General features: G+C 44.6%; 2 protein-coding genes across 3 annotated transcripts in view; one reads left to right on the top strand and one right to left on the bottom strand.

The window, feature by feature from the left end:
• NDUFAF5 (NADH:ubiquinone oxidoreductase complex assembly factor 5) overlaps positions 1-1,075 on the bottom strand; it is a 33,457-nt gene extending 32,382 nt beyond the window's left edge. Inside the window, exon 1 of the mRNA XM_088479446.1 lies at positions 794-1,075. Within this exon, the coding sequence (XP_088335572.1) occupies positions 794-1,066 (273 nt within the window). The 5' untranslated portion in view covers positions 1,067-1,075. The remainder of the gene's footprint in view (positions 1-793) is intronic.
• Positions 1,076-1,394: 319 nt separating this feature from the next.
• Positions 1,395-24,038, top strand: part of ESF1 (ESF1 nucleolar pre-rRNA processing protein) — a 60,320-nt gene continuing 37,676 nt past the window's right edge. Inside the window, exons 1-6 of one of the 2 annotated variants that reach the window (XM_088479444.1) lie at positions 1,395-1,496; positions 3,294-3,916; positions 5,561-5,913; positions 13,542-13,655; positions 17,251-17,351; positions 19,546-19,698. In XM_088479444.1, the coding sequence (XP_088335570.1) occupies positions 3,355-3,916; positions 5,561-5,913; positions 13,542-13,655; positions 17,251-17,351; positions 19,546-19,698 (1,283 nt within the window). In that variant the 5' untranslated portion in view covers positions 1,395-1,496; positions 3,294-3,354. The remainder of the gene's footprint in view (positions 1,497-3,293; positions 3,917-5,560; positions 5,914-13,541; positions 13,656-17,250; positions 17,352-19,545; positions 19,699-24,038) is intronic. The other variant, XM_088479445.1, reaches the window with a different exon arrangement.

Raw genomic sequence — 24,038 nt, 5'->3', positions numbered from 1 at the left:
CCTCCGAATTTGGCTGCATTGAAGGACCACTTGGTCATGGAATGGGCGCAATGCGATATGAATGTGATCCAGTCATATTGATAGCATGCCTCAGAAAATCCGAGCTGTCATTAAAGTAGGGGGTGATGTAACGCCATATTAATGTCTAATGTGAGCATTCCATATTATTTTGTCCGGTGTGTTTATAGTAACAATTATTACAATGGGTGCAACTAAAACGTTCTGAACGTCAATGCACACATTTGTCCGTGCAGATTTGCAGATAGAGGGTCTAATTCTGAGTCGCTTCGACTTTGCGATTTCATCATACTGTGCATGCAAAATTAAATTGGCTTTGCACATACGGCGCATCAGGTATCCGCACACGGACGGAGATTGCTTGTGTGTGCGGAGTGATCCTTCCGCCGACAAATGGCACTTTCTGTGAAATGAGCGGAAACCATGCAATCTCACAGAAGTCTTCTGCATCGTGGCAGTGTTAGTGGCACAAGAGAAGACTTCTTTGCTCAATCGTGATGGGACTACTGTGTCTGCAGGGTCGTTTGCACCCAGTATGGGGCTGGTATACTGTAGCTTAAATCCCAATAATAATGGTGACAGCTGCTGCGGGCATAAGAACAGTGGGCGGGATAGGCATCACCATGCAGCCACACAGATTTTGGTATACAAGGGCAGATTCTCACATGGCATAAACTAGAAAGCAAGCTGCCATGGGCGTACGTATACGGTAAGTGGCATCTGCAGAATCAGGCCCACAGAGAGACACAGGGAAGAGTGTAGTTGTGCTACTCACCTCCTCCTGTAGGTAGTCATACTGCTGAGCATTGTCCTGAGATGCTGCCCACTTCTTCTGCCTCCTTTTCATGCTTCTGTCAAACACATTGTAGAGACTGTCTGTTGCGGAAGTGGATGTAGCTCTCAGGGGCACACAGAGCTGGGGTATTTCACAAGCTGGTGTGGCATTAGAGCTGTACCACCCACTGGTGAAATGCAACCTGTACCCACCTCTGTAGACCAGGCGAGAACACTTCCTGCACAGGGACACCCCCCAGGCACTGGTGGCCATGGCAAGGACTGGCAGTGCCAACTACTATGCCAAACCAGCAACAGTGAATACTAGCCAGACCTACACAGCAGCACAGATGGAGTCAGGACACATCTGTCATCTGTATTAGGGGCACATGATAAGGACACAGCTAGCTAGCTCAATAACTCCTGTATGTATGTGATAAAATACACAGTAGGCACCGAGGATCTGCAGCACCCTGTACGCAGCACGCTGGGAGCTCTCTCCGCCACACAAACTCAGCACTAACATTCTCTGCCAAGGGCACCAAAGCAGGACATGGAAACGCGCTGAGGAATACTGACTGCAGGCGGCCGCCGTAGCCGTGTTAAAGGGCAGTGTGGCGCAGGGCGTTGTGGGTAGGAAACACATGGTGAACGGAAGTAAGAGGTGCACAGCGCTGGGAGCCAGGACAGTACACACGTAGCGGGTATATAGAGCCCTGTGTGCTGCGTCTTGTAGTTTAGCTGGCACCGGTGTGCCCAGGCTTGGTTTTTGTGTTGCCCTTAGCATGGGAGCTGCAGCTTATAGTTTACTATATATACACACACACGCTTGCCCTCTCCTCTACCTAGATCAAGGGGCAGATACATCAAAACGTGGAAAGAGATAAAGTACCAACCAATCAGCTCCTGTCATTTTTCAAACACAGCCTGTAAGTTATTGGTTAGTACTTTATCTCTCTCCAAGCTTTGATCTCCTCCATAGTGAGTTGTGTGCTGTGCAAGGTGCTACAGCTTTTGCCACTAATTTATTCAGAGTAGCACTAAGGAGGGGTGTATTGTACCATCTAAAGAGGGCACATACAGTAGTGGTGTTGCCTGTACTAACAACCAGTTTCTAGCTATTTTATAGACTGTTAGATAAATGAGAGATAGCGGCTGGGTTGTTGCTATGGGCAACATCTCCACATGTCCTTTTTTGGTTTACTACGTGTCCCTATAAGGCCACTGAATCCTTGATGATCTGTTAAGACCCACACTGGAATCGATTTAAAAATGATGGCACCTATTTGACTTTGTCATCATCAATACGTTATTGTAATTCCTGCCGCTTGCAGGCCTATCAAGTCAAACACACTTATACATTATGTTTACAAATAAAATACAACCTGAATGTATATGGTATTGTAATTAGTAGAATCCTGCTCCAACATATATGTAATGTTTCCACTGTGTGAATAGAAAGCACATACAGCAATACCTGTAAAACGCCCCCTTTAACACTCAAGGTTCTAGTGCACACTGACTAGGATGGGGATTTTGCCCATTTTAAATCATTATTGCCTGCAAATCACTACAAGCATGGTGCAAAAAGTCTCCTAATGTGTGTGTGTATATATATATATATATATATATGGTGGGTGGCCACCAGATGTACACCGTGATGGATGGTAGGTTCTGTTGGAAGAGAACAGCATTTCCATCTATATGTGGTCATATTTATTTATTTATTTATTACCAGTTATTTCTATAGCGCACACATATTCCGCAGCGCTTTTACAGAGAATATTCGGCCATTCACATCAGTCCCTGCCCCAGTGGAGCTTGCAATCTATATTCCCTACCACATGCACACGCACATACACACAATAGGGGTAATTTTGTTAGGAGCCAATTAACCTACCAGTATATTTTTGGAGTGTGGGAGGAAACCGGAGAACCCGGAGGAAACCCACGCAAGCACAGGGAGAATATACAAACTCCACACAGTTAGGGCCGTAGTGGGTATCGAACCAACGACCTCAGTGCTGTGAGGCAGTAATGTTAACCATTACACCGTCTGTGCTGCCCTATGATAGCATCTCACTGTATACTGTATGTACGTGGAAGATGGCCTCATCTTACTGGGCTTGTAGTCCTCTTCCAATGTGCTAATGTAGCTCCATCAGATCTGGATATTTTGACAGAGTGGCAAATGTCTGTATCATTAAATTTGGATGTACATGTATGGCTCAATACGATCGATCTACAGGTCGAGCCTCTGTATGAGCAGGGTTACTGTGCAAATGCTGTTAGTCATTTTTTTTGTCCACCATGAGCAGATTTGTTAGCACTCTTGCACTGCATACAATATACAATGAAATTATAGGCACAGGATAAAATCAATCTCTGGGGAGCTCCAAATAACTAGATTAGTTTCCTGATTTCTTTGTGGATTCTTCTGTATTTCTTGGAGCTTAATCGTACACTAAACTTACACATGTTTCTCTGTTTTTTCATTTAAGTTTCTGACCTACATTGGATTATTTTCTTCAGCACTTGTCTGTTTTATTATAATCCCTGAAGATGGCGTCGAAAGAAGGACTCTCCTCTGACCAGCGATTTAGTCGGGTCACAAAGGATCCCAGATTTTGGGAAATGTCTGAAAAGGACAAGAAGATTAAAATTGATAAGCGCTTTCGTGCAATGTTCCATGACAAGAAGTTTAGTCTTAAGCACACAGTGGATAAACGGGGACGGCAAATTAATCGCAATACGACTGAGGATCTGAACCGTTTCTACGATCTATCAGATTCCGACGACGATGTGTCATCCAATAGAGAAACTGCTTTGCAGACCAAGAAAACTAAACAAAAAGCGAAACTGAAGAAAAAGGTTGAGCCGGAGTCTAATGAAATATATAAAACAAAACAGAAGGAAAAGAAAACAACTCAATCGCCTGACGAAACAAATGACAGTAATGATAACAAAAAACTAAAGGTGAAAGGGAGTAAACTACCTAAAGATATAAAACTGGGTAAGGGTGAATGTCTGATGGCTAAACAGAAACCATCTAGCAACGTTCCTCTACAAACGAATAAAAAATCTGTAGAAGTGATGGAACAAGATGAATCCGAAGAAGAATCAGGTATCTTTATGTGAATCTGACGATTATGTTCATGTCTAGTGAGCTAATGGCTATCATAGTGAATAGAGGGTTGTTTTTAATTCTTAGAAATTCTAAAATTATAAGAAGCTCTCCTAGATTCACAAAGACATTGGACCTGATTCAGACCCGCTCGCTGTGAGCGATATTCTCCCATCTGAGCATGCATATAATTCGCAGTGCGCAAGCCATTCGTTGCGATCTGATTTTGGTAGCTCGTAAGCCACTATCAGGTCGCTACTTTGAGTGACAGTGCTGTTTGTGGGTGGTAACAGGGGAAGGTGCTTGTAAATGGGGGAGTGGATGTGGGAACGCAGGCGTGTCTGGCCGCCAAAACGGCGTGTAAAGGGCGTGCATAATTAGCAAAGTAGTGTCATAGTACACGTCACCTGCATGTATTTCAGCCAGCGCTGATCACTGTGCTTGCGGCAGGCTAAGGCAACCCCAAGGGCTGTGAGCAGCTCCGATGGCTCACGTTGGTCTCGATTAATCCTTCATTTCCCAGAGATGACGTGTGTTGCGAGAGGCAAGGGGGTGTCTTCAGACATTTGCGAGCGCACTTTGCCATAGCTCGCTAAAACATAGTGGGCGTCCTTACGTGACGCAGTGCGAGCGCTCCATTTAAATATCCGGCCCCTTTCTGAGAGCGAGCGATCGCATCTTGCGAGTGGGTCTGAAACAGGTCTATTGTCCATGTATTAGAAAAGTGATATTGCAGCCATAAGTCATCCAATACATTTTCCACTAAATTTAAGCCGCGTACACACTAGCTGATGTTTTGAACGATAATGATAGTTTTCGTTCAATTGTTCAAAATATCGGCTCCTGCTGGCCATTTACGATAACCCCAGTCGGCTGTACATGCAGCCCAATCTGGCGATATCGTGAGCGATGCAATGCTGCTAAATGCAGCATGGCACCGTTGTCCACCCCCGCGCGCCGTCGCTGGTCGGCATCGGCGACTGTGTATACACTTGCCAATGCCGGCAGGCCCGCTAATGACTGTATCGCCGCATACACACATGTAGTGTGTATGCGGCTTTATTGTGATTTTATGTAGACTAACTTCCTAATATAGGTGTGTTTGAGTTCATCTATAATGTTACAATGCCTCTTGAATCCGCATTCTTAGTGACTGGAGTTCACACTTATGTATTTATTCGTGGTGGACATGGTGAGCTTGTAGACTTCAGAGGTCCAGATGCTCTATTATTTTGGATTACAGATTGTTTTTTGTGTGTTTATTTTCTCCACAAAGTGGACATGATGCCACAGAATGTGGGGTTCCACTGCCCACCAAACACAGCAGAGGAATGGATTATTGCACCCCTTGTGAATTTCAGTCGTTTATGGGGGAAATTTGAATCAGCCAGGGGACCACTGATTGCTCTATGTGCATGGACACTGAAGTCTCATGACATTTAAGCTATTGGTCTGAATGCTGACTAGCTCTGACCAGTTTAGTCACCCTGTGCATTCTTAAATTGGAGATCAACCTGAACTGCTGCATCATAGATGCTGACTGTGTTCTTGAAACTCATTACTAATTAAAAATTGTCTTGGTTGGAGAAATTGGCGTAGACTTAAGGAGTTCATTAGTGACTATAATGTTTGTTAATCTTCCAGGTGTTGAAGATGAGAGTGAAGAGGACAGCAATGAAGAGGACAGCAATGAAGAGGTTGAATCTGAAGGAGCTTCTGAAGGAACTGGTATGAGCCTGGAAGAGGAGGGCAGTGATGAAGAAAGTGAGGAGGATGAGCCTCAAAGTGAAAACTCGGAGGAGTCTGAGGAAGAGGAAGGTTCTGGTGAAGAGGAAGACAGCGACAGTGGTCCTGATCTTGCCCGTGGTAAAGGGAACATTGAAACAAGTTCTGAAGATGAAGACGATGAAGAGGACATAGTTGACATAACCGAAAAAGATCCTGAAATTGAACATGCCTGGAGGGAAATGGACAAAGATGCACCTCGTGGAGACCAGGTAAGTTTGACATTAGGAAAACTTATTTTCCCTACTATGGCCCGTATTCAATTTGAGGCGGAAAGTCAATGCAATGTAATAGGCGGAAAAGTTTCGCCTATGAATAGCAGGCGGAAAAAAGTGCAGAATTGGGGTTTTGGGGTGCAACGTTGCGGGAACCCCCCTGCAGCCTTCAGACAGTCCCCCAAAGGTAAACTGCGTCAATTTTAAAAAACACTTAAGAACACCCCAAAAAAATCGCTTTCATTTTGGGGGCAAAAAAAAAAATGTTGGGGGACAAAGTTAAAAACTAGCAAACTAGACTCTAGGGGGGGTCCCCAAGTATGCCCCAGGTGTTTTTTTTCATTGCAGGGGCTTGCGGCAGGGGGATTTTTCGTGATTTTTTAAACTTAACTTTAGCATCTTTAAAATATGCTGGCTCCCATTTTCAAGTACCCCAAATTTGCTGGCATAAGTGATTTTCTGCAAAAAAACCTCCTGAATAGTATTCTTCACCACTTGTACAAAAACGCTATTTAGCTGCATTTAAAAACATCAAACACCTTCAGCAAGCCAAATCGGGGGTAACCATAGCAAACCCCCATGTCAGAGCATCTTTTGGGGGTGTCAGGTTGATTTCCCCAAATTTGACATGACTTTCCGCTTGTTTAAGTTTCGCCGGGTCCCTTTTCTGCGTACTTTCAAATTGAATATGGGGGCACGCGCGCGATACTTTTCCGCCTGCAAAACACACGATGTAGGCGAAAAGTCTGGGAGGCGGAAAAGTATTGCGGGTCCGCTCAAACTGAATATGGCTCTAAGTCGTACATGAGAATTAGAAGCATAGAATAATAAGACATTTATATATATTTAATTAATGGATTCATATTTGGTCTGCTGGTCTATGGCGTTCAGCAAAGTTTTAAGTGTTTGTGACTTGGAAGTTTGGGGTAGATGTATCATAGCGGCACACACTACCGATGAGATGTATTAACATTTCATCTGCCGGAGTGGAAGAGTGAAAACAACCCCCTCTGGCGATCCCTGTCTGAGCACACAGCGCATTAGCCTAGTGCTAATGTGCTGTCTATCCCTTCCCTGGCTGGCTCCAATGGGCATGAGTGAGATCTCACAAGCCCGGAGCCAGCAGCCGCAGGACAGTGCAGTCCCTGCTGTGGTGATAGGGCAACGAAATCTACAGTCAGTATCGATAGCTGCAGATGTTGGAACGTTGAACCTTGATAAAGCATGGAAGCGAAACGCTGCGTCGGTTAGCGGCGCATGTTCATACCCCTTATGTCTTGAAATAAGCGATTACATTGTATGTTTATAGTGAGAGTCATATGTGATTGTCCTGAGAAGGGTCTTAATATACGCGACTCTCACTATCAAAAGCTCTTGTCAAATTGGATAACTGTGACCAGTGCGGTGCGGTGTTCCCAGAGCATTACATTGTGTGTTATATTTGCATATTTCCCAGCAGCATCCATGTGTGTGCTAAAAAGATTTATAATATTATGCTCAAATTGAGAGTGTTTTTGTAATAAATGAAAATTAAAATATAAATTGATATCACTCTTGGGCATCATATCAGATATATAAGGATGATAGACTGCATTTTAGTAAAGTGACCCACACATGTATCACTATAACCATATTAGTGATTTATAAGAATCACCTTTCAATTGATTAGCGTTGTATGTCTACTAAATGATAGAAATATTTTGAATACACTTAGGGGACATATTATTAGTTTTGTCCTAGTTATTGAAACATCATTTGAGAACTGACAACATAATAACACATGGGTGACTCCTTGTGATTTAATATAAGTTTATTAATATTGAATAGAATCCTTGTTAGCCTTATTTGAGACTATCATATACATACTTGTATAATCAGACACTCAAATTGTATGTGATACATGTTGGATGTCATAACTTACTGTAATTATCACATTGTGACGTAGATTTATGGGGTATTAATGTGCCGCTTTTTTAATCACATTTCTTTATTTTCACATTCACTTCTATATATTTTTTAACCAATTTTCGCTGTTCTTCTTAATATTCAATAATAAAAGTTATATTTTAATATCCAATTATGTGCACCAATAGGGACATTTCATCCCTTTCCTCTTCTTTTTTGGGAACGTTCAGTGCCACTGACCGTTCATACATTGCCCAGAATATTGGTGCTGCTATCTTATAGATAGCAGCACCGATAATCATTTACTGCCCAACCCCACAATAATACATGGGGAGAAGCGCTGATACCACTGCTCCCCCATACCGTCCCTTCATACATCTTCCCCTCTGTGCAGTGCGCCTTTTAATTTTAGCCTTGTTATTTTATATCCGTGACAATTTGCTTCTGGGAACTGTAGGTGTAAATTCAACATGGCCTCTGTATCTCCCAACTCCCCTTTCCTCATGAATTTTCTTTTATTGAAGAATTACATTTTGAGTGTACTTATGGGTTGTATAAAAGCATGGAACAGGGTCATTCCATCTCAAGTGGACCAATTTTGAAGATATTGCCCGTCCTCATCCCCCACTTTAAAGGCCATAGTTTTGTTACTTTTGCATATTGTGAATTTAAAATTTTCCCAGAGTGAGTGTGACACACACACACATTCAGGTGCATAAATATTGGGACATTGACAGAATTTTCATATTTTGGCCTCTATTCACCACCACAACGGCTTTGAGATGAAACAAACAAGATGTGCTTTAACTGCAGACTTTCAGATTTAATTTGAGGGTAATTACATCCAAATCAGGTGAACGGTGTAGGAATTACAACGTTTCTATATGTGCCTCCCAGGGTCACAGCACACATATTTATACCCCCCCAGAAATAAACAACACAATAGAGAAGTTTGTTGCTAATACCATTGGTCCTAAAGGAGAGGGCATATGTTACAAGGCATTTAACAGGTTGATTCAAATAGACACAACCCAGCCTCTAACAACTGGGGTCTCTGGTTTCCTGCCTCATGCAATCATCCTAACAGTTGTTCATATTATGTACATTTTGTTGCTTGAAGTCTCTGCGGTCCATAAGTTGAGAATGCATGATGCGATCTCCACACCGATGGTACCGGAATACTGTTGAAAGAGTACGCATCAGTACAATACCAATCACGGCTTACTTATCATGTATAAAACCTTAGTTACCAAATAATCTTTATTTCACAGCATTTCTGCTAAATGAACAAACTTAAATCTTATACTTTAAAGCTTATTAAACCTTTTATGTGAATATGTAATGTGTAAGTATGCGGGGTGTGATGTAAAGACGCTAGTTAACTTGGGGCAGATGCGTGCGCATGAAGCTAATAAACAGCGTTTTCATACAGGATCTTATGCATTCACTAATATGCGATTAGTTAAGAGCGCAATTGTGCGTATTAATGTGTGTATGAGAAATGGTGCACTTAAATCTCACTTAAACTAAGTGAATACCTAGCAGTGTGGAATGCTGAGCCTTATAGTTCCACACGCCCCCCTCTCTCAGCAGCCCCCACCCTTCCCAGGCTCAAAAGTACAGTCCTTTGTTCTCCCAGGTTCTTGTGTAAATGCAAATTAGCACAGCTACAAGACCCAAACCTCAGATAACACTCTTGGCTTTGAAGGTATTTTATTGTAGGAAGCCTGCTAATGTAAGGTGCTACAAACGACCCTCTTGCTGTATTCGAGCAGGGCCACCTGGAGTGAGAGCAGACGTTATGTCCATGAAGCTTGTCTTCACAGACTAGTTGTCACGTGGCCATTTGCTCTGTTTAGCTACTGCAATCCAATTTTGACATACTGTACAGCCATTTCTGAAATATATCCTTTAGGGGAATTATAATAATATACACTTTATCCAGAGCACCCAAACTACGTTAAGTCATGAAATGGGCTTTTGGTGAATCGCCGTAACTTATGGCGATGGTCACAGATGCAATCGCATGATGCTAATAGTAATATCGCCACATGTACTAAAGTGTGAGTTTATCTAAAATGGCGCTTAGGTGGCCATTCGCAAAATGGCGTCTTGCGATCTCATTTCCAAGATGGCGTCTTGCAGCCAGTCGCAAGATGGTGTCGCTGTGATTATTGTCCAGCTTCGACAGAGGTTAGTAATTTCTGAGTAAGGTCAGAGCTTGTGCAAGTGTGCGTGAGGCTGCGATTGTACTTGACTGTACCGATGTTTTTGCTGTCTTGCTAAGGATTACAGATGTGTGTAAGGGAAAGTGGGCGTCCTTATGTTGTGCTGCGATGGAATAGCGATCGCAATTCGATTAGCATACTATCGCAGTGAGACTGCGTGTGTAATCGCTATTGCAATCGCAGTTGCTATCCGTAATGAATCAGGCCATAAGGCCCTTAGGGGTATATTTACTAAAGTGAGAGTTTTTAGAAATGGAGATGTTGCCCATAGCTACCAATCATATTCTACTTAACATATTAGGTGCATACACACGTAACGATTTAACTATAACTACGTCGTTATCGTTCAGTCATTGAAAAAATCATTCAGTTTCTGAGTTATAACGATGAACGATTATCATTCATGTGCGTTCCCGTTTGTAGTTCATTCTGACTGACCAACTGAACGATTTTCATTAAGGGAAGTTACAAAAATCGTTTGTAGTTCAGAAAATCGTTGGTAACAAAATCGTTACATTTGTACGCACTGTTAGTTATCACCTTCTAGAAGATAGTAGCTAGAATCTGATTGGTTGCTATGGGCAACATCTCCACTTCTCACTTAAGTAAATTTACCTTCTTAGTCTTGAGTTTAAATCAATATAACTATTCAACATTTTTCATTATTGCGAAGTATAACACTGCCCCCACCTGGCTGGGGAGAATATTGCATCTGTACATTCCAACTTCCTCATATTTTGATTTTAGTTATACTTTAAACTAGGGGCGGCCCCCCCCATATGTTTTAAAACTACACATGCCAGCATGCCCTGCCACAGTTTTGCTATTTGGCCATGCTAAAAATGCATGCTGGGATTTGTAGTTCAACAAAAGCTGGAGGACCGCTTATTGCCCGCCCCTGCTTTAAATCTATTTGTGTATATAGAGAACCTGCTGACTCACGGTTTATCACTTTCTGTCAAGTGTCAAGTGATAAGTTTATTACACAATCAAACAGAAGAAAAAGGAAAACTAGTCTGGCTTTCATTGAGCGATCAATATGTTTCAGATTTGATGATCCTAAGAGAAATGAGTCAAATATTAGTCTCTGTTTCATAGCAATAATGGAAATTTCTATAAAATAATTAACACTAGTTATCAATAGATGAAATCCGTACAGCAGAAATGTGGGCTGACTTTGTAGACCTCATAGATAACATTTTGATATTCAACCAAAATTTATCAAAGACTGGGAAGAAGATCTTAGGGAACTTTGAACACAACTTGACCAACATATTCCACACTAAGGGGGAAATTTAATTAGCCGCTGTACAGCGTGCTAACTGATTTCCCAGGACTATCCAGTCAGCCCCAAACAGGGCCGGCCCTAGTCCAATTTTTTTGGTAAGCGAGTACAGTATATATCTTAGCGCCCCCCTATGCAGTGCCCCTTTTACAGTGCACCCCAGTAGTGGTACACCCTGTGCAGTGCCCCTTGTGCCCCCAGTAGTAAGCCCCTTTTATAGTGCCCCCAGTAGTAGTCCCCCCCCCCCCATTGCAGTACCCCCAATAGTGGTACCCCTTATGCAGTGCCCTTTAAACAGTGGCCCCAGTTGTAGGTCCCCACCGTCCTATGCAGTGCACCCAGTATTGCCCTTGGTCTGGGATGAGCCGGCCCGTCCCCTGTGTGCTGGGATGAGCCGGCCCGTCCCCTGTGTGCTGGGATGAGCCGGCCCGTCCCCTGTGTGGTGGGATGAGCCGGCCCGTCCCCTGTGTGGTGGGATGAGCCGGCCCGTCCCCTGTGTGGTGGGATGAGCCTGCCCGTCCCCTGTGTGCTGGGATGAGCCGGCCCGTCCCCTGTGTGCTGGGATCAAAACAGCCTCCAAACACCTGGGTTTTAAGGGTCTTGTCATTTCTTTTGCGCTGCAGATTATCGTTGTTAGGAAAATATCTGTGTATCCAGAGAAACTTTATATTACTGTAACGAGGTGCAGGTAGCAGGGAGTCTCTAGCCTGATGGATTATCTGCAATACCGATTTAGGGGCTGATGCGGAGTTGGCTGCAATTGCCCCCCTAATCTCATTTGTTAAATGACTTCACTAAAAAAGCTGCTATTGCAAGTATATGCAAAGTTGCAACTATTGCAAGATGCACCAGGATTGCATTGCCCATACTTCATACATGTGAGTTTATATGAACGCAAAGCTATTTAATAGATCAGATACAACTCTTCCATCTCGTAACTTGATATTCGCACAAGTAAGTAAGTAACTGAAGCGCCCATCAACTTCAGAGGCGAATTTGCAATCAGCCAATCACAAGCAGTTCACCAATGCCGTTGACCATAATCATTGTGCATTTGCACCTGGGGGTTTATATACTAAGCATCGGGTTCTAAAACCTGCTGCTTCTGAATGTGTTTGTGCCCAAACGTTAAAAGGGCAATGGTTTTACCAGCAAACCACTCCAAATAAAAGCATTGCCTTTTTAAATTCCGTGCATAAACACGTTCGGGAAGTGCCAAGTTATAGAACCTGAAGCTTAGTAAATAAACCCCCTGGACTCAAGTATTTAAAAGTAATATAGATTAGATAGGCGTATATGTGTCTCTGTGTTGGCATGCATCTATTCTGTGGACGTGCCCTTACAGTAATAAGCCTAGGTTAGCCCACTCCTTCCCTTCCCCATCGCGGCACTTCATTTGCAAGCAGAGGCGTCTGATTCACGCAAATGTTCATAGGCGCATTCGTGTGTGTCCTGTTCTCTGCCATGTGAAGGCTGATTTTACATATATGAAACTATACAAATTGGCCTAGTATTTATTCAGCATCAGCCTCTACATCTGTAAAGTGATCACCTGCTAACTCTGCCAGGAGAAGACAATCTGTCAGTTTATATATTTCCTGATTTCCTACTAAATTGTAGTATGAAAAGTTTTGAATTCACAAACTTTTTTTTTTTTTTCTTGCCCATGTTCTGGAAGTGTGAATCACTGCTGATCCTTTTTGAATGATTTAGTATCATTTTCTGCGATGATCTCCTCTTTCAACCCCTCCCTATTTTCTCATCCTTTTATCATGTTACCGAGGCTTTCTTCTTACAAAAAGCCACCGCAGAGGGATAATGGCACATTATCTCTTCCCACACTGCTCCTTGAGACCCAGCAACCAACTTAGATGTTTCTATAGCAACTTAGTTATAGCAGGTGGTCCACATACAGCAGTTTTACAGTGACATAAATGCCCGGAGACAGATTACTTAATGCATGCACACAGAGGGATCAGACCAGCTTTATAGATGACTATAATATGTATCAAGGCCACCTAGAGACGCTGGAAGCTGCCATTTTCTGTCCCTAGCGATCCTGTATTCTTATGAGTAATGGCCTCATTGTGTCTGGACCGTGGGTGCACTTTAAGTGTTTATGTTCAAACTCCTATGAATTCTATAGTGTATGAATCATTGGTGTCTATGCTACATTATGTCTCCATTTCGTTTTCTGCCTTCTATAGGTCACCAGACGGCTGGCCATTTGTAACATGGACTGGGATAGGCTTAAAGCTAAAGATCTGCTTGCCCTGTTAAACTCCTTTAAACCTAAAGGGGGAATTGTTTTCTCTGTGAAGGTAAGTGGATTTCAATTGAACAAAATCAAAATGTATTATGGATAAAGAAATAAATTGTATTTAAAAAAAGAAAAGAAAACCCTATGTTGCTTTGTATCTATCTTGCTCCATATGACTCCGCAAAGCAAGAATGGGCAACTGTTACTACGGCTCCAGTTTACACCGGGCTGCACTCTGGCTGTTGTAGTTTACCCACTAAGTACACGACAGCCTCTGGCTGCGTAACCTTTTCTCAACTGGTAATAAGTTTTATTGTGTTCCACTTCTGTTTATAGTTATTCAGGTAGGAACTGAATTAATTCCAGGCATAAAGTATGTGGCTTTTCCACCTCTAGGGCTGTCCAGTGATGGAGGAAAGCCTTTGGATCTAATACTAATAGGGTGTAATCCTTCTGGCCACATTATTAGGTACACCCTTTTTAGTACCAGGTATGGCCCCTATTAGTAATGTTAGTTGCATGGATTCACCAAGGTGCTGAGTGATTCTGATCCATGGTGACACGATAGCATCACACAGATTTGGTTACTGCACAGTCATACTGCACTTTCTTGTTCCTTCACATCCAGTAGGCACTCTTTTGGATTAATATCTGACAACTGTGGAGCTCATTGGCATACACTGAAATCATTGTCCTATTTGTGGAACCTGCTTGAGCTGACGTGTGGCTGTGACTGGTGTGTTATCCGGAAGCAGGCATTAGAGAATATGGTAGACAGTGGCCTTAAAGGGATGCACATAGTCAAAAACAATAGTCAGATTTACATATGGCATTTACACAAGGTTCAGTTGGTGTTGAAGGCCTAATGTGTGGCAGGAAATTATTTCTCACACCATTATTATTATCTTTTATTTGTAAGGCGCCATACAGGGAATATACGGTACATAGTAACAGTGAAACTGACATATTTACAGTAAATGGAAATTGACACATTGTCCGATCAACACAGACCAGTTAACCGACAAACTAGGTGGGACGTGGAGAAGGGGTGAGCGTTTGCTAACTCACTGTATATTGACAGGCATGTGGAGGTGGGTTATGGGGAGGGGAAGGCAGTTCAGCACTCGGTGAGACTGGGTAGCACTCAATGAAGGCCGAGCAAACAGTCTGAGTTGCTAAAGGGGACTAGGAGACAGAACAAGGAGCACTGATGCAAGTAAGAGCTTATATGCTAAGAGGAGATTACCCTACCACTACCGGAATCTGTATTATTTACCGCCGGACGCTTGTCCAGAGGTTGGAATCCTGACAGCGGCTGCCCGACATGGGTGAAAATCCTGATCGTCCGTAAGGTAAGTATTTACTAACCTAACCTCCCCCTCCTAACCCTAACCCTCCTTAGGGGTGCCTAACCCTAACCTTCCCCCAGTGCCTAACCCTAAGTCCCCCTCTAAGTGTCTAAACCTAACCCCCCCTTCCCCACCGCCTAAATCCCCGGCGGGGTGCCTAACCCTAACCCTCCCTGCACCTTAGCCTAACCCTAACCTCCCAGGGGGGTGCCTAACCCTAAGTCCCCCCCGGCAACACTAAACCTAACCCTCCCCCCACCCGGGGACATCACTTCGATAGGATTGCCGGGCGCCGGTCCCCCGGTGTCAGTATAATGACAGGCGTCTAGTTTTAGTCACCTGTCTTTAACCCTCGCCGGGATAAAGCAGTCGGGAAGCCAGCTGTCGGGATTAAGTCTGCCGGTTTACCGACTGCATACCATACTACCACCAGCCTGAACTGTTGACACAGAGAAAATGGATCCTAGCATCTGTATGTTGCAGCAGAAATCCAGATTTGTTTTTTCCAGTGTTCATCTGTCCTCTTTGGTGAGCCTGTGCCAAATGTAGCCTCAGTTTCCTGTTCTTAGCTAATGGGAGTGGTCTGTTTCTGTAGCCCATCCACTTCAATGTTTGACATTCTGTGTGTTCAGAAATGTTTTTGTGCATTACACTGTTTTAGCTTGTAGTTTTTTGAGTCGCCTTCCTGCCAGATTGAATCAGTCTGACCATTCTCCTCTGATCGCTCTCATGAAGGAGCCACAGAACTGCCGCTCACTAGTATTGTTTTTTGTGTGCACCATTCTTTAAACTCCGGAGACTGATGAGTGAAATTCTCAAACCACCCTGTTTAGCTCCAGCAATCATTCCGTGGTCAGTCACTTAGATTCTTTCTTTTCACATTTCTTCCCCATTCTGTGTTCGGTCTGACCCATTAGTTATTTGCAGTGATGAGTAAGTGCACAGGTAACATGCACTTACTCAGGTGTACATAATAAAGTGACCTCTGAGAGAATGTTTGTTCTCAATTTCGCTGCTTTCAAAGAACGTTTTATTCTTACTATGCTAATGCATGGATTTAGTCATTAACCCGGGGCTGCTCCATTTCTGTCACGCCCCCAGCCAACACCTGGAGGTGGGAGTGAGCAAATGAACCAATCAAGAGTTTGTGGCTTAAAATTGGTCCTCCTGTTCAGAAACCAGTCTCCGCCTCCATTTAATGATAGTAAACTTGATTGATTTGCACCACAAAACCATGGGGAAAACACCTGCATGTAGCCGCTCCCCAGGGTATGCAGTCCGGATGCCGACGGTCTAAATCCCGACCGTCAGTATCCCGACTGTCTAAACCCAGCAATGGTCTAATGACAGGCATCGAAATCCCGACGCCTGTCATTTTACCTACGCTGGGAGCCCGGCATCCCGATCAAATATAAGCCGGGTGCGGACAGCCGCGGGGGGGGGATGAGGGTTAGGTTAGGGGCTTCCGGGGGGGACTTAGGGTTAGTCACCCCCTCGGGGGGTCAGGCTAGGGGAAGGGGAGGTTAGGGTTAGGCACCCCCGGGGGGAGGAATATAGGGTTAGGCATTCCCCCCCCGGGAGACTTAGGTTTAGGCAGCGGGGAAGGGGGTTTAGGCACTTGGGGTGGATGTTAGGCACCCCTAAGGGAGGGTTAGGGGGAGGGGTTAGGCTAGTTTATAATTGCTTTAGCGCAGTCGGGATCTTCACCTCTGCCAGGCTTTCGATATCTATTACCTCTTCACTCCCATTATAGGCAGCCAAAACCCCTCCCACATCTTTAGGAAACAGGTCAAAAAGCTGAGACCACAATAGTTTCACGTGTGACACCATTGGCCCTACCCCTCTGCTTGATCTACCAGTCAAAACTGTGCAATTTTTCTGCAAAGCTGTCAGTCACTGTTTGTCGGCCATTTTAGAGCTGAGTCTCTCTCATAACATAGCAGCTTGCTGCAAAGACAGCTAACAGAGCAATTTGGATTTGCACTAACTGGGCAACGAAGGGCTGGATCATGCACACACATAGTTTACCAATTTCTGCTCGCTTTTCTGTATAAAATGCAATAATAACCCTTATTTGTATTGGTGACATCTCTGATTATTACTGAACTGATCATTCTCAGAGCATAAAATAGACACTTTGTGCAAGAGATGGGTGCACATTAAACATAATACGTTTGCTTTTCCAAACACACACTCCAGTGTGATTGAGTCCAAGTTGTTTCTAAATGTGCAAAAGTTGTTTAGTATAAAGTCCCCTTAAATAACCCCTTGTTTCATGTTATGTGTCATTCCCTATGAATTGCTCAGATTTACCCCTCGGAGTTTGGAAAGGAAAGACTGAAGGAGGAAGAACTTCACGGACCCGTGGAACTAAAGAACATTTCTGAAGAGGACGCTGCAGAACAAGGGTACGGGATCTGCATCTATAGACTACAGTAAACGAGAGACAGATTTTGGTTTTAACTAAAACCAGCTGCACCCCAGCAATTAGCACAGTGGGGAGTCATTTGACAGTCTCTTACTTGGAAATATGAAGCTTACTGTTGCTGTATTTTGACAAGTACTTGTACATGTCATGATGTGATTTAGTACCATGTTTTATGTAGTACTTGTCCTGCCAGCCATAAACCATTTTTTTATGTTGCTGTCCATCCGTGTCTGTAACTATTTTTCATCATAGAGTAGAGTCAGACGTTGTGTAATTCAGGTGCTCAAACATGGCCGATATCCCGTCTTTTCTTAGAGGTCTATAACTCAATTTGATGCTGGCCCAATAATCTAGCATTAAACAGAATTAAACCTGCGTGGAGAGCTCAGAATGACGACATCATTAATTCACATTTGGGGGCAGGGGGATTAAATGTGTAATTGCTTCATTTAAAAAAATATTTTTGTTTCTGTTTTCAAAAAGGAGAGATCTCTAGAGATGCAGTAAGTTGGCGTTAGCTGTCTGTATCTGCACATGACCGAAACAGCAATGACTTGGCCAACATAAACCTGCTAAACATATCGATTCAATGATTTACGTGCTTCGCAGTCAGTTACTGTGTAGCTTGAGGAGTAATGTTTGGGGCTAAATCATACTATGTCATATGTCCATCTGTCTCCTTTTACTATTAAGTAACCAAGTGATTGTATTGTTGGACATTTCTTAAAATGCATACATACAACCAAATAGTTAGTTAGTTAGAAAATATAAGCTAACCTCTAACTACTAATGGTGCTTACACTTTTTTTTGTCACCTACAGATCAATGTGCAAAATGTGTGATGTTTCTAAACAGTATAACTTAAAATAGTATATAAACACTTAAAGCTCCGTTTATAAGAGGCTTTTAGGCCCTGTCTTTTTTCCAGAGATAGTTTTTTTTTTTTCTGTTTATTAAAGCCTAATGTTACGGCAGTGGCTATTGATTAGTATCACTGGTGGTTGCCATCATGGGGTGGCGAATTAATTAAGCGTGCTGTTGATAGCGCCAGGAAGTTGGTCACGGAGCTATCAATTCAGCGCGCTGTTTAATCTGACTAGTACAATTTAAGTTGGAGAATGCCGGTTCTCGCGACTTAACCTGGGCGTTTAGTCGCGAGAACCGGCATTCTCCGACTAAAGTGCCGGCCGCAAGGCTTTAGCACCATGCTAAGCCGACAAACAGCCTCGCGGCCGGCACTTTAGTCGGATTTCACTACTTCAAAGCCGGACCCACTACTTCATAGCCTTTCAGCTTCATCCTAACCCGCTGCTGTGTCACTCCTGTCTGTATGCCCCTCCCCTTTAGAATGTAAGCTCTCACGAGCAGGGCCCTCTTCCCTCATGTGCTTCTCCTTCCCGCACTCATACGATCATCTACTCCAAACTCCCCACAAGGGCACCAAATAATTGGTAACTGACGCTTCTGCTTATTGTGGGTGTTATGATCGCTATTGCGGCAAGGTATATAATCTATGTTCTTATCCTGTATTGTTTTGTACTGTAAGTTGCTGTTTTCGTGTTTGCTCATTTGTTTATGTACTTTGTAAGGCGCTGCGGAACCCTTGTGGCGCCATATAAATAAAGGATGATAATAATTTCTCTTCACACCCTCAGGAGAGTGCGATTAGAAATCCTTTAGTCGCCCTAACAGCACGCTGAATTGAATAGCTTCGGAAGCTCCTTCCCGGCGCTATTAACAACGCACTTAATTGAACTGCCCCCCCTTGAGGCTTTCACAATTAATTAAAATATGTTTAAATTGAATCTGCCCCTGTATGCACATGTCCGGGCTTCAAGTGTGTGCCCGGAAAAAGCTTGGCATGGCATGTGCAGAGTGAATAGAAGACTGACCGCTCGTATCTCTGGGGAGCGAAGTATACTTGGCTGTTTTGGCACTATTTTAATGATGATTTGGTCTGAAAAAGTTTTCCTGTTGTTGAAAATATCTGTCTTATCCCCTAGTATTTATAAATGCACTTTGGTTGAGTGAATGCCTCTAGCCTTAGGAGGTTTATTACTATTAGGGGAGCACTGTATAATACAAAGAAAAGCCCTCTGTTACCTTGATTGTTGTTTTTGTGTACTGAGGATTGAGAATCATTTTCTGCAATATTTCTGGTTGTTCCTTTTTAGAGTTTATAAGGAGAAATTGCGTGACTACCAATTCAAACGCCTCAAGTACTTCTATGCTGTGGTTGAATGTGACAGTCCAGAGACGGCCAATAAAATCTATGAAGAATGTGACGGGCTGGAGTTTGAGAGCAGCTGTTCTTTTGTGGATCTGAGGTAAGCACAGTAAAGGCCTATTTAAACTTGAAGTCTATAGCGGGCCATACATGGTGCGATAGACACCGTGTGACTCGACGGGGGATCCGACGTCCGACATATCGGGCAGTCTCCACACACGGTGCGATTGACCGCCCGATATGCCGGTTCCCCCCTCCCCTACCCGCATAGCGCAGCGTGGGATCGCACATCGCATCTCCTGATCGACTGAACCTGCAGTAAGATCAGGGGGTGCGACGTACAACCCCACGGGTGCGCGCTTGGTCCGACATCAGGCCTATAAACTGTGCGATATAGCAGCCATATCATACCAATCCGTCGGATCGGCTGCATTATCGCACCATGTATTTTAGTATATTGTCTAGAAGTTATATATGACCACAGGTTATTTTCTGCAATGCCTTTCTCGGTCCTACTTAGGTGGATTTGGTTTGGGTGTAATACTGCATCTCAGGTGACTCATTTTCTGTGATCCACAGTGTGGAGGATTCAGTGAATGTTCTGAAGACATCGGGGTACCTTAAGTACCTTGTCTATCGGGTCTCAGGAGACTACACTTTGTGGCTGGGGTATAACGTGTTATTCCACCCAAAACTAAACTTTCTATTTTGGGTGTTATTATCTTCGCATGATGCTAAATTTCCTCTTTTGCTATATAGTAGAAACGTGTTAAGAGCCACAAATTATCGTTTTACAAAATGGTTTACAGTTCCTGCTTCTGACGTGCTAAAGTTGAGTTTTATTCACCCTAAGAGTATTTATGAAAGAGTCGTGGTTTTGCAGCTGATTTTTAGCAACTCCACACAGCGATAGCAAAATCTGTTTCTAAAAAGACTGCTTGGTCTGACAAGAAATTTATAAAGAATGGGGCATTAAAAGCTAATTTCATGCACTGTAGCTGTGACGCGATGTACTGTATATTAGCTGATTTAATGTCCTGGAAAATTGTGAAGGGTCATTATCTGTGCTGATAAGGAGATTATCATTTGTGACAATGAAACCGTAGGGTATAGATCTATTTTGACTATTAAGAAAAGGCCTTGTTATATAAAACATCAAAAACACTCATGGACTTTAAGGCACACATCCACTAGACGACAGGCAAAAGACTGCACAAGTACAATGTCTGTGTGTGATGTGCCTACACTGAATGAGCAGTCGTTAAGTGCAGGCACATCAATCATCTGCAAACATGTTGAACCTGACGATATCGTCAGGTTGTACAACATATATAACGAGAAATCTGCAAACGATTTTCTAACGATATCATAATCGTTCAGTCGCTTAATTTAATCGTCTAGTGGATGTGTGCCTTAACTTTTCCTAAGGCTTTATTTGTCTTTATTACAGACTTTTATCTTCCTTTTACATTTTTATATATTTTTCTGAAAAGTCTGCAGGGGTCAATTCAGTTAGTGGCAAATTTTCAACGATGCCTGTGATCTGCCATTGCAATGGCATTGGGATACCAGCAACAATACCTAAACTGTGCAATTCTCATCCCGGTTTTGTCTAAATCGCACACTGTAGCCCCACATAGTTGCATTTTAAAATACAGGATTTAGGGACTACTGTAAGTGCAGCTTATCTGTGCAATACGTCACAGGCATCTCTCCCTTAGGATCGTTTCTAACTTAAGTTTTGGGACTGTACAACGGTCACAGTAATAGTGGGGTTCAGCTTAGTGTGTTTAGTTTTTACTTCAGCCTAGTTGGTCATAGCACTACCGTAGTCAACTTTAAAAAAAGAGACCATTCTATTTATAACAAGGGGCTCTTGTTGTCTTATGGCACCAAAACCCAGAGATACAACTTATCCATTGTCCATTTAATGGTTGGCTCTGAAGAATCTGAAGTTTTTGCCCATTTGTTAAAACAGCTTTGTATACGGTTCTGTGTAAAATTCAGTGGCTGTAAAAATAATGGATAAAGTGAAATGTGTTCTACACTTCCTCTAAGAAATTAGCATAGGGACAGGCTTCTGTTTGAATTTAAATATGTTTATCTTTACTTTGCTTAAGCAAATGGGAACCTACAGATGTGTTTACAGACACCTATCAGTGGCGGACTCTAGAGGTGGAGCTGTGGTTCAATCCAAAATTGAAATAGGGGAGCCACACCAACTGCCACCCCAAACGCTACCAAACATTGCTGGCTGGGACTCAGTGGTGGGGCTCTCCTATTTGATTTTTGGAATGTGCTGCAGCTCCACCTTTGGAGTCACCACTTGCACGAGATAACTCCGTTTGGCATGCCATGGACTTTGCAACTTGGTTGCACCATGAGTTCTGCCACATGCTTTTTCACAAAATATGCGTTTTAGTCTGGTGTATAGATGCAGAGATAACCTGGACAATAGTGGCATTTAATAGGCAGACTGGGGTGGCTGGCTCACTCAGGAGGATATGGTGCCTGAAATTATTTGAAATCAGTAGGAAAATGCCAGCTGTGGTTTCGCCCTAGAGCAGGGCTTAACAAATCCTGGGGGCCAGGTCACCATGGCGACCAGATTTTGCTGCCTGGCTGCCAGATTTTGCAGGGAGGGGGGAAGCAGACCCTCGTCAGCCCCAGTGCAGATTAGTGTCTGTAGTATTGCAGCGGCCATTTCATGCACAGGAGTCGCCTGCGGTGTCTGTCCGTCCTGGCCTGCGCTGGCTTCTCCTGTACGTCCCATCCTGCACTGACTCCTCCTCTCTGTCCCGGGCCTGCACTGACTCCTCCTCTCTGTCCCGGGCCTGCACTGACTCCTCCTCTCTGTCCCGGGCCTGCACTGACTCCTCCTCTCTGTCCCGGGCCTGCACTGACTCCTCCTCTCTGTCCCGGGCCTGCACTGACTCCTCCTCTCTGTCCCGGGCCTGCACTGACTCCTCCTCTCTGTCCCGGGCCTGCACTGACTCCTCCTCTCTGTCCCGGGCCTGCACTGACTCCTCCTCTCTGTCCCGGGCCTGCACTGACTCCTCCTCTCTGTCCCGGGCCTGCACTGACTCCTCCTCTCTGTCCCGGGCCTGCACTGACTCCTCCTCTCTGTCCCGGGCCTGCACTGACTCCTCCTCTCTGTCCCGGGCCTGCACTGACTCCTCCTCTCTGTCCCGGGCCTGCACTGACTCCTCCTCTCTGTCCCGGGCCTGCACTGACTCCTCCTCTCTGTCCCGGGCCTGCACTGACTCCTCCTCTCTGTCCCGGGCCTGCACTGACTCCTCCTCTCTGTCCCGGGCCTGCACTGACTCCTCCTCTCTGTCCCGGGCCTGCACTGACTCCTCCTCTCTGTCCCGGGCCTGCACTGACTCCTCCTCTCTGTCCCGGGCCTGCACTGACTCCTCCTCTCTGTCCCGGGCCTGCACTGACTCCTCCTCTCTGTCCCGGGCCTGCACTGACTCCTCCTCTCTGTCCCGGGCCTGCACTGACTCCTCCTCTCTGTCCCGGGCCTGCACTGACTCCTCCTCTCTGTCCCGGGCCTGCACTGACTCCTCCTCTCTGTCCCGGGCCTGCACTGACTCCTCCTCTCTGTCCCGGGCCTGCACTGACTCCTCCTCTCTGTCCCGGGCCTGCACTGACTCCTCCTCTCTGTCCCGGGCCTGCACTGACTCCTCCTCTCTGTCCCGGGCCTGCACTGACTCCTCCTCTCTGTCCCAGTCTGTGCTTATCCTCCTGCAAGTCCCGGCTGTCTGCTGTATCCTAACTCTGGCCGCATAGAGCTCTATGTGTGGCCAGGGATTGCAGAGCAGCTTCAGAGGGATAGTGCTGTGTCCACGAGGGGGTTGGCATGGCTGCGCAGGAGTGGTTTGCCGGCGGGTACCTCCCCTAGTTGTGTGGCCATTTGGGGGGGCTAGCTGCTTAGTAATGTGACCGCGGGGGGGGGGGGGGGGGGGTTGTTTGCCCGGGGGGAAGCTGCACAGCAATGTCGTTGCCGAGCACTGGTTTGCTTGGGGGGTACCCCCTCAGTAGTGTGGCTGCGGGGGTTGGTTGCCAGGGGGGTAGGTGCTCGGGAATGTGGCCCCGGGGGAGCTGTGCAGAGCAGTGAGGGAGCTTCCATTTTACTATATCCATTCAACTGCGTACATTTTGTGGACTAGTATAGTGTGTATAACAGTTGCATAACACACAGAGCTGTGCTCCTCCCTCACTCCTGTAATTGTTTGGGGGAACAGCGGTCTGGCTCCTACAGTTTCATCCTGGCTCCTAGATTTTAGAAAAATTTGTCAAGCCCTGCCCTAGGGGGCAGATTGAACAGTACTTAAAGGGACTACATTTGTTGCGCTGAGACCACCATAATGTAGCATGTTTCTGTAAGACCTGAAAAGGAACCTTATCTCTGCCTGGTAAAATGCTATAATGGCACAT

This window comes from Taudactylus pleione, unplaced genomic scaffold, assembly GCF_031769625.1.
Source record: "Taudactylus pleione unplaced genomic scaffold, aTauple2 ptg000235l, whole genome shotgun sequence".
In the NCBI taxonomy this organism is placed as follows: Eukaryota; Metazoa; Chordata; class Amphibia; order Anura; family Myobatrachidae; genus Taudactylus; species Taudactylus pleione.
The sequence above is the reverse complement of the archived record's forward strand: the minus strand, read 5'-3'. Positions and strand labels throughout refer to the sequence as shown.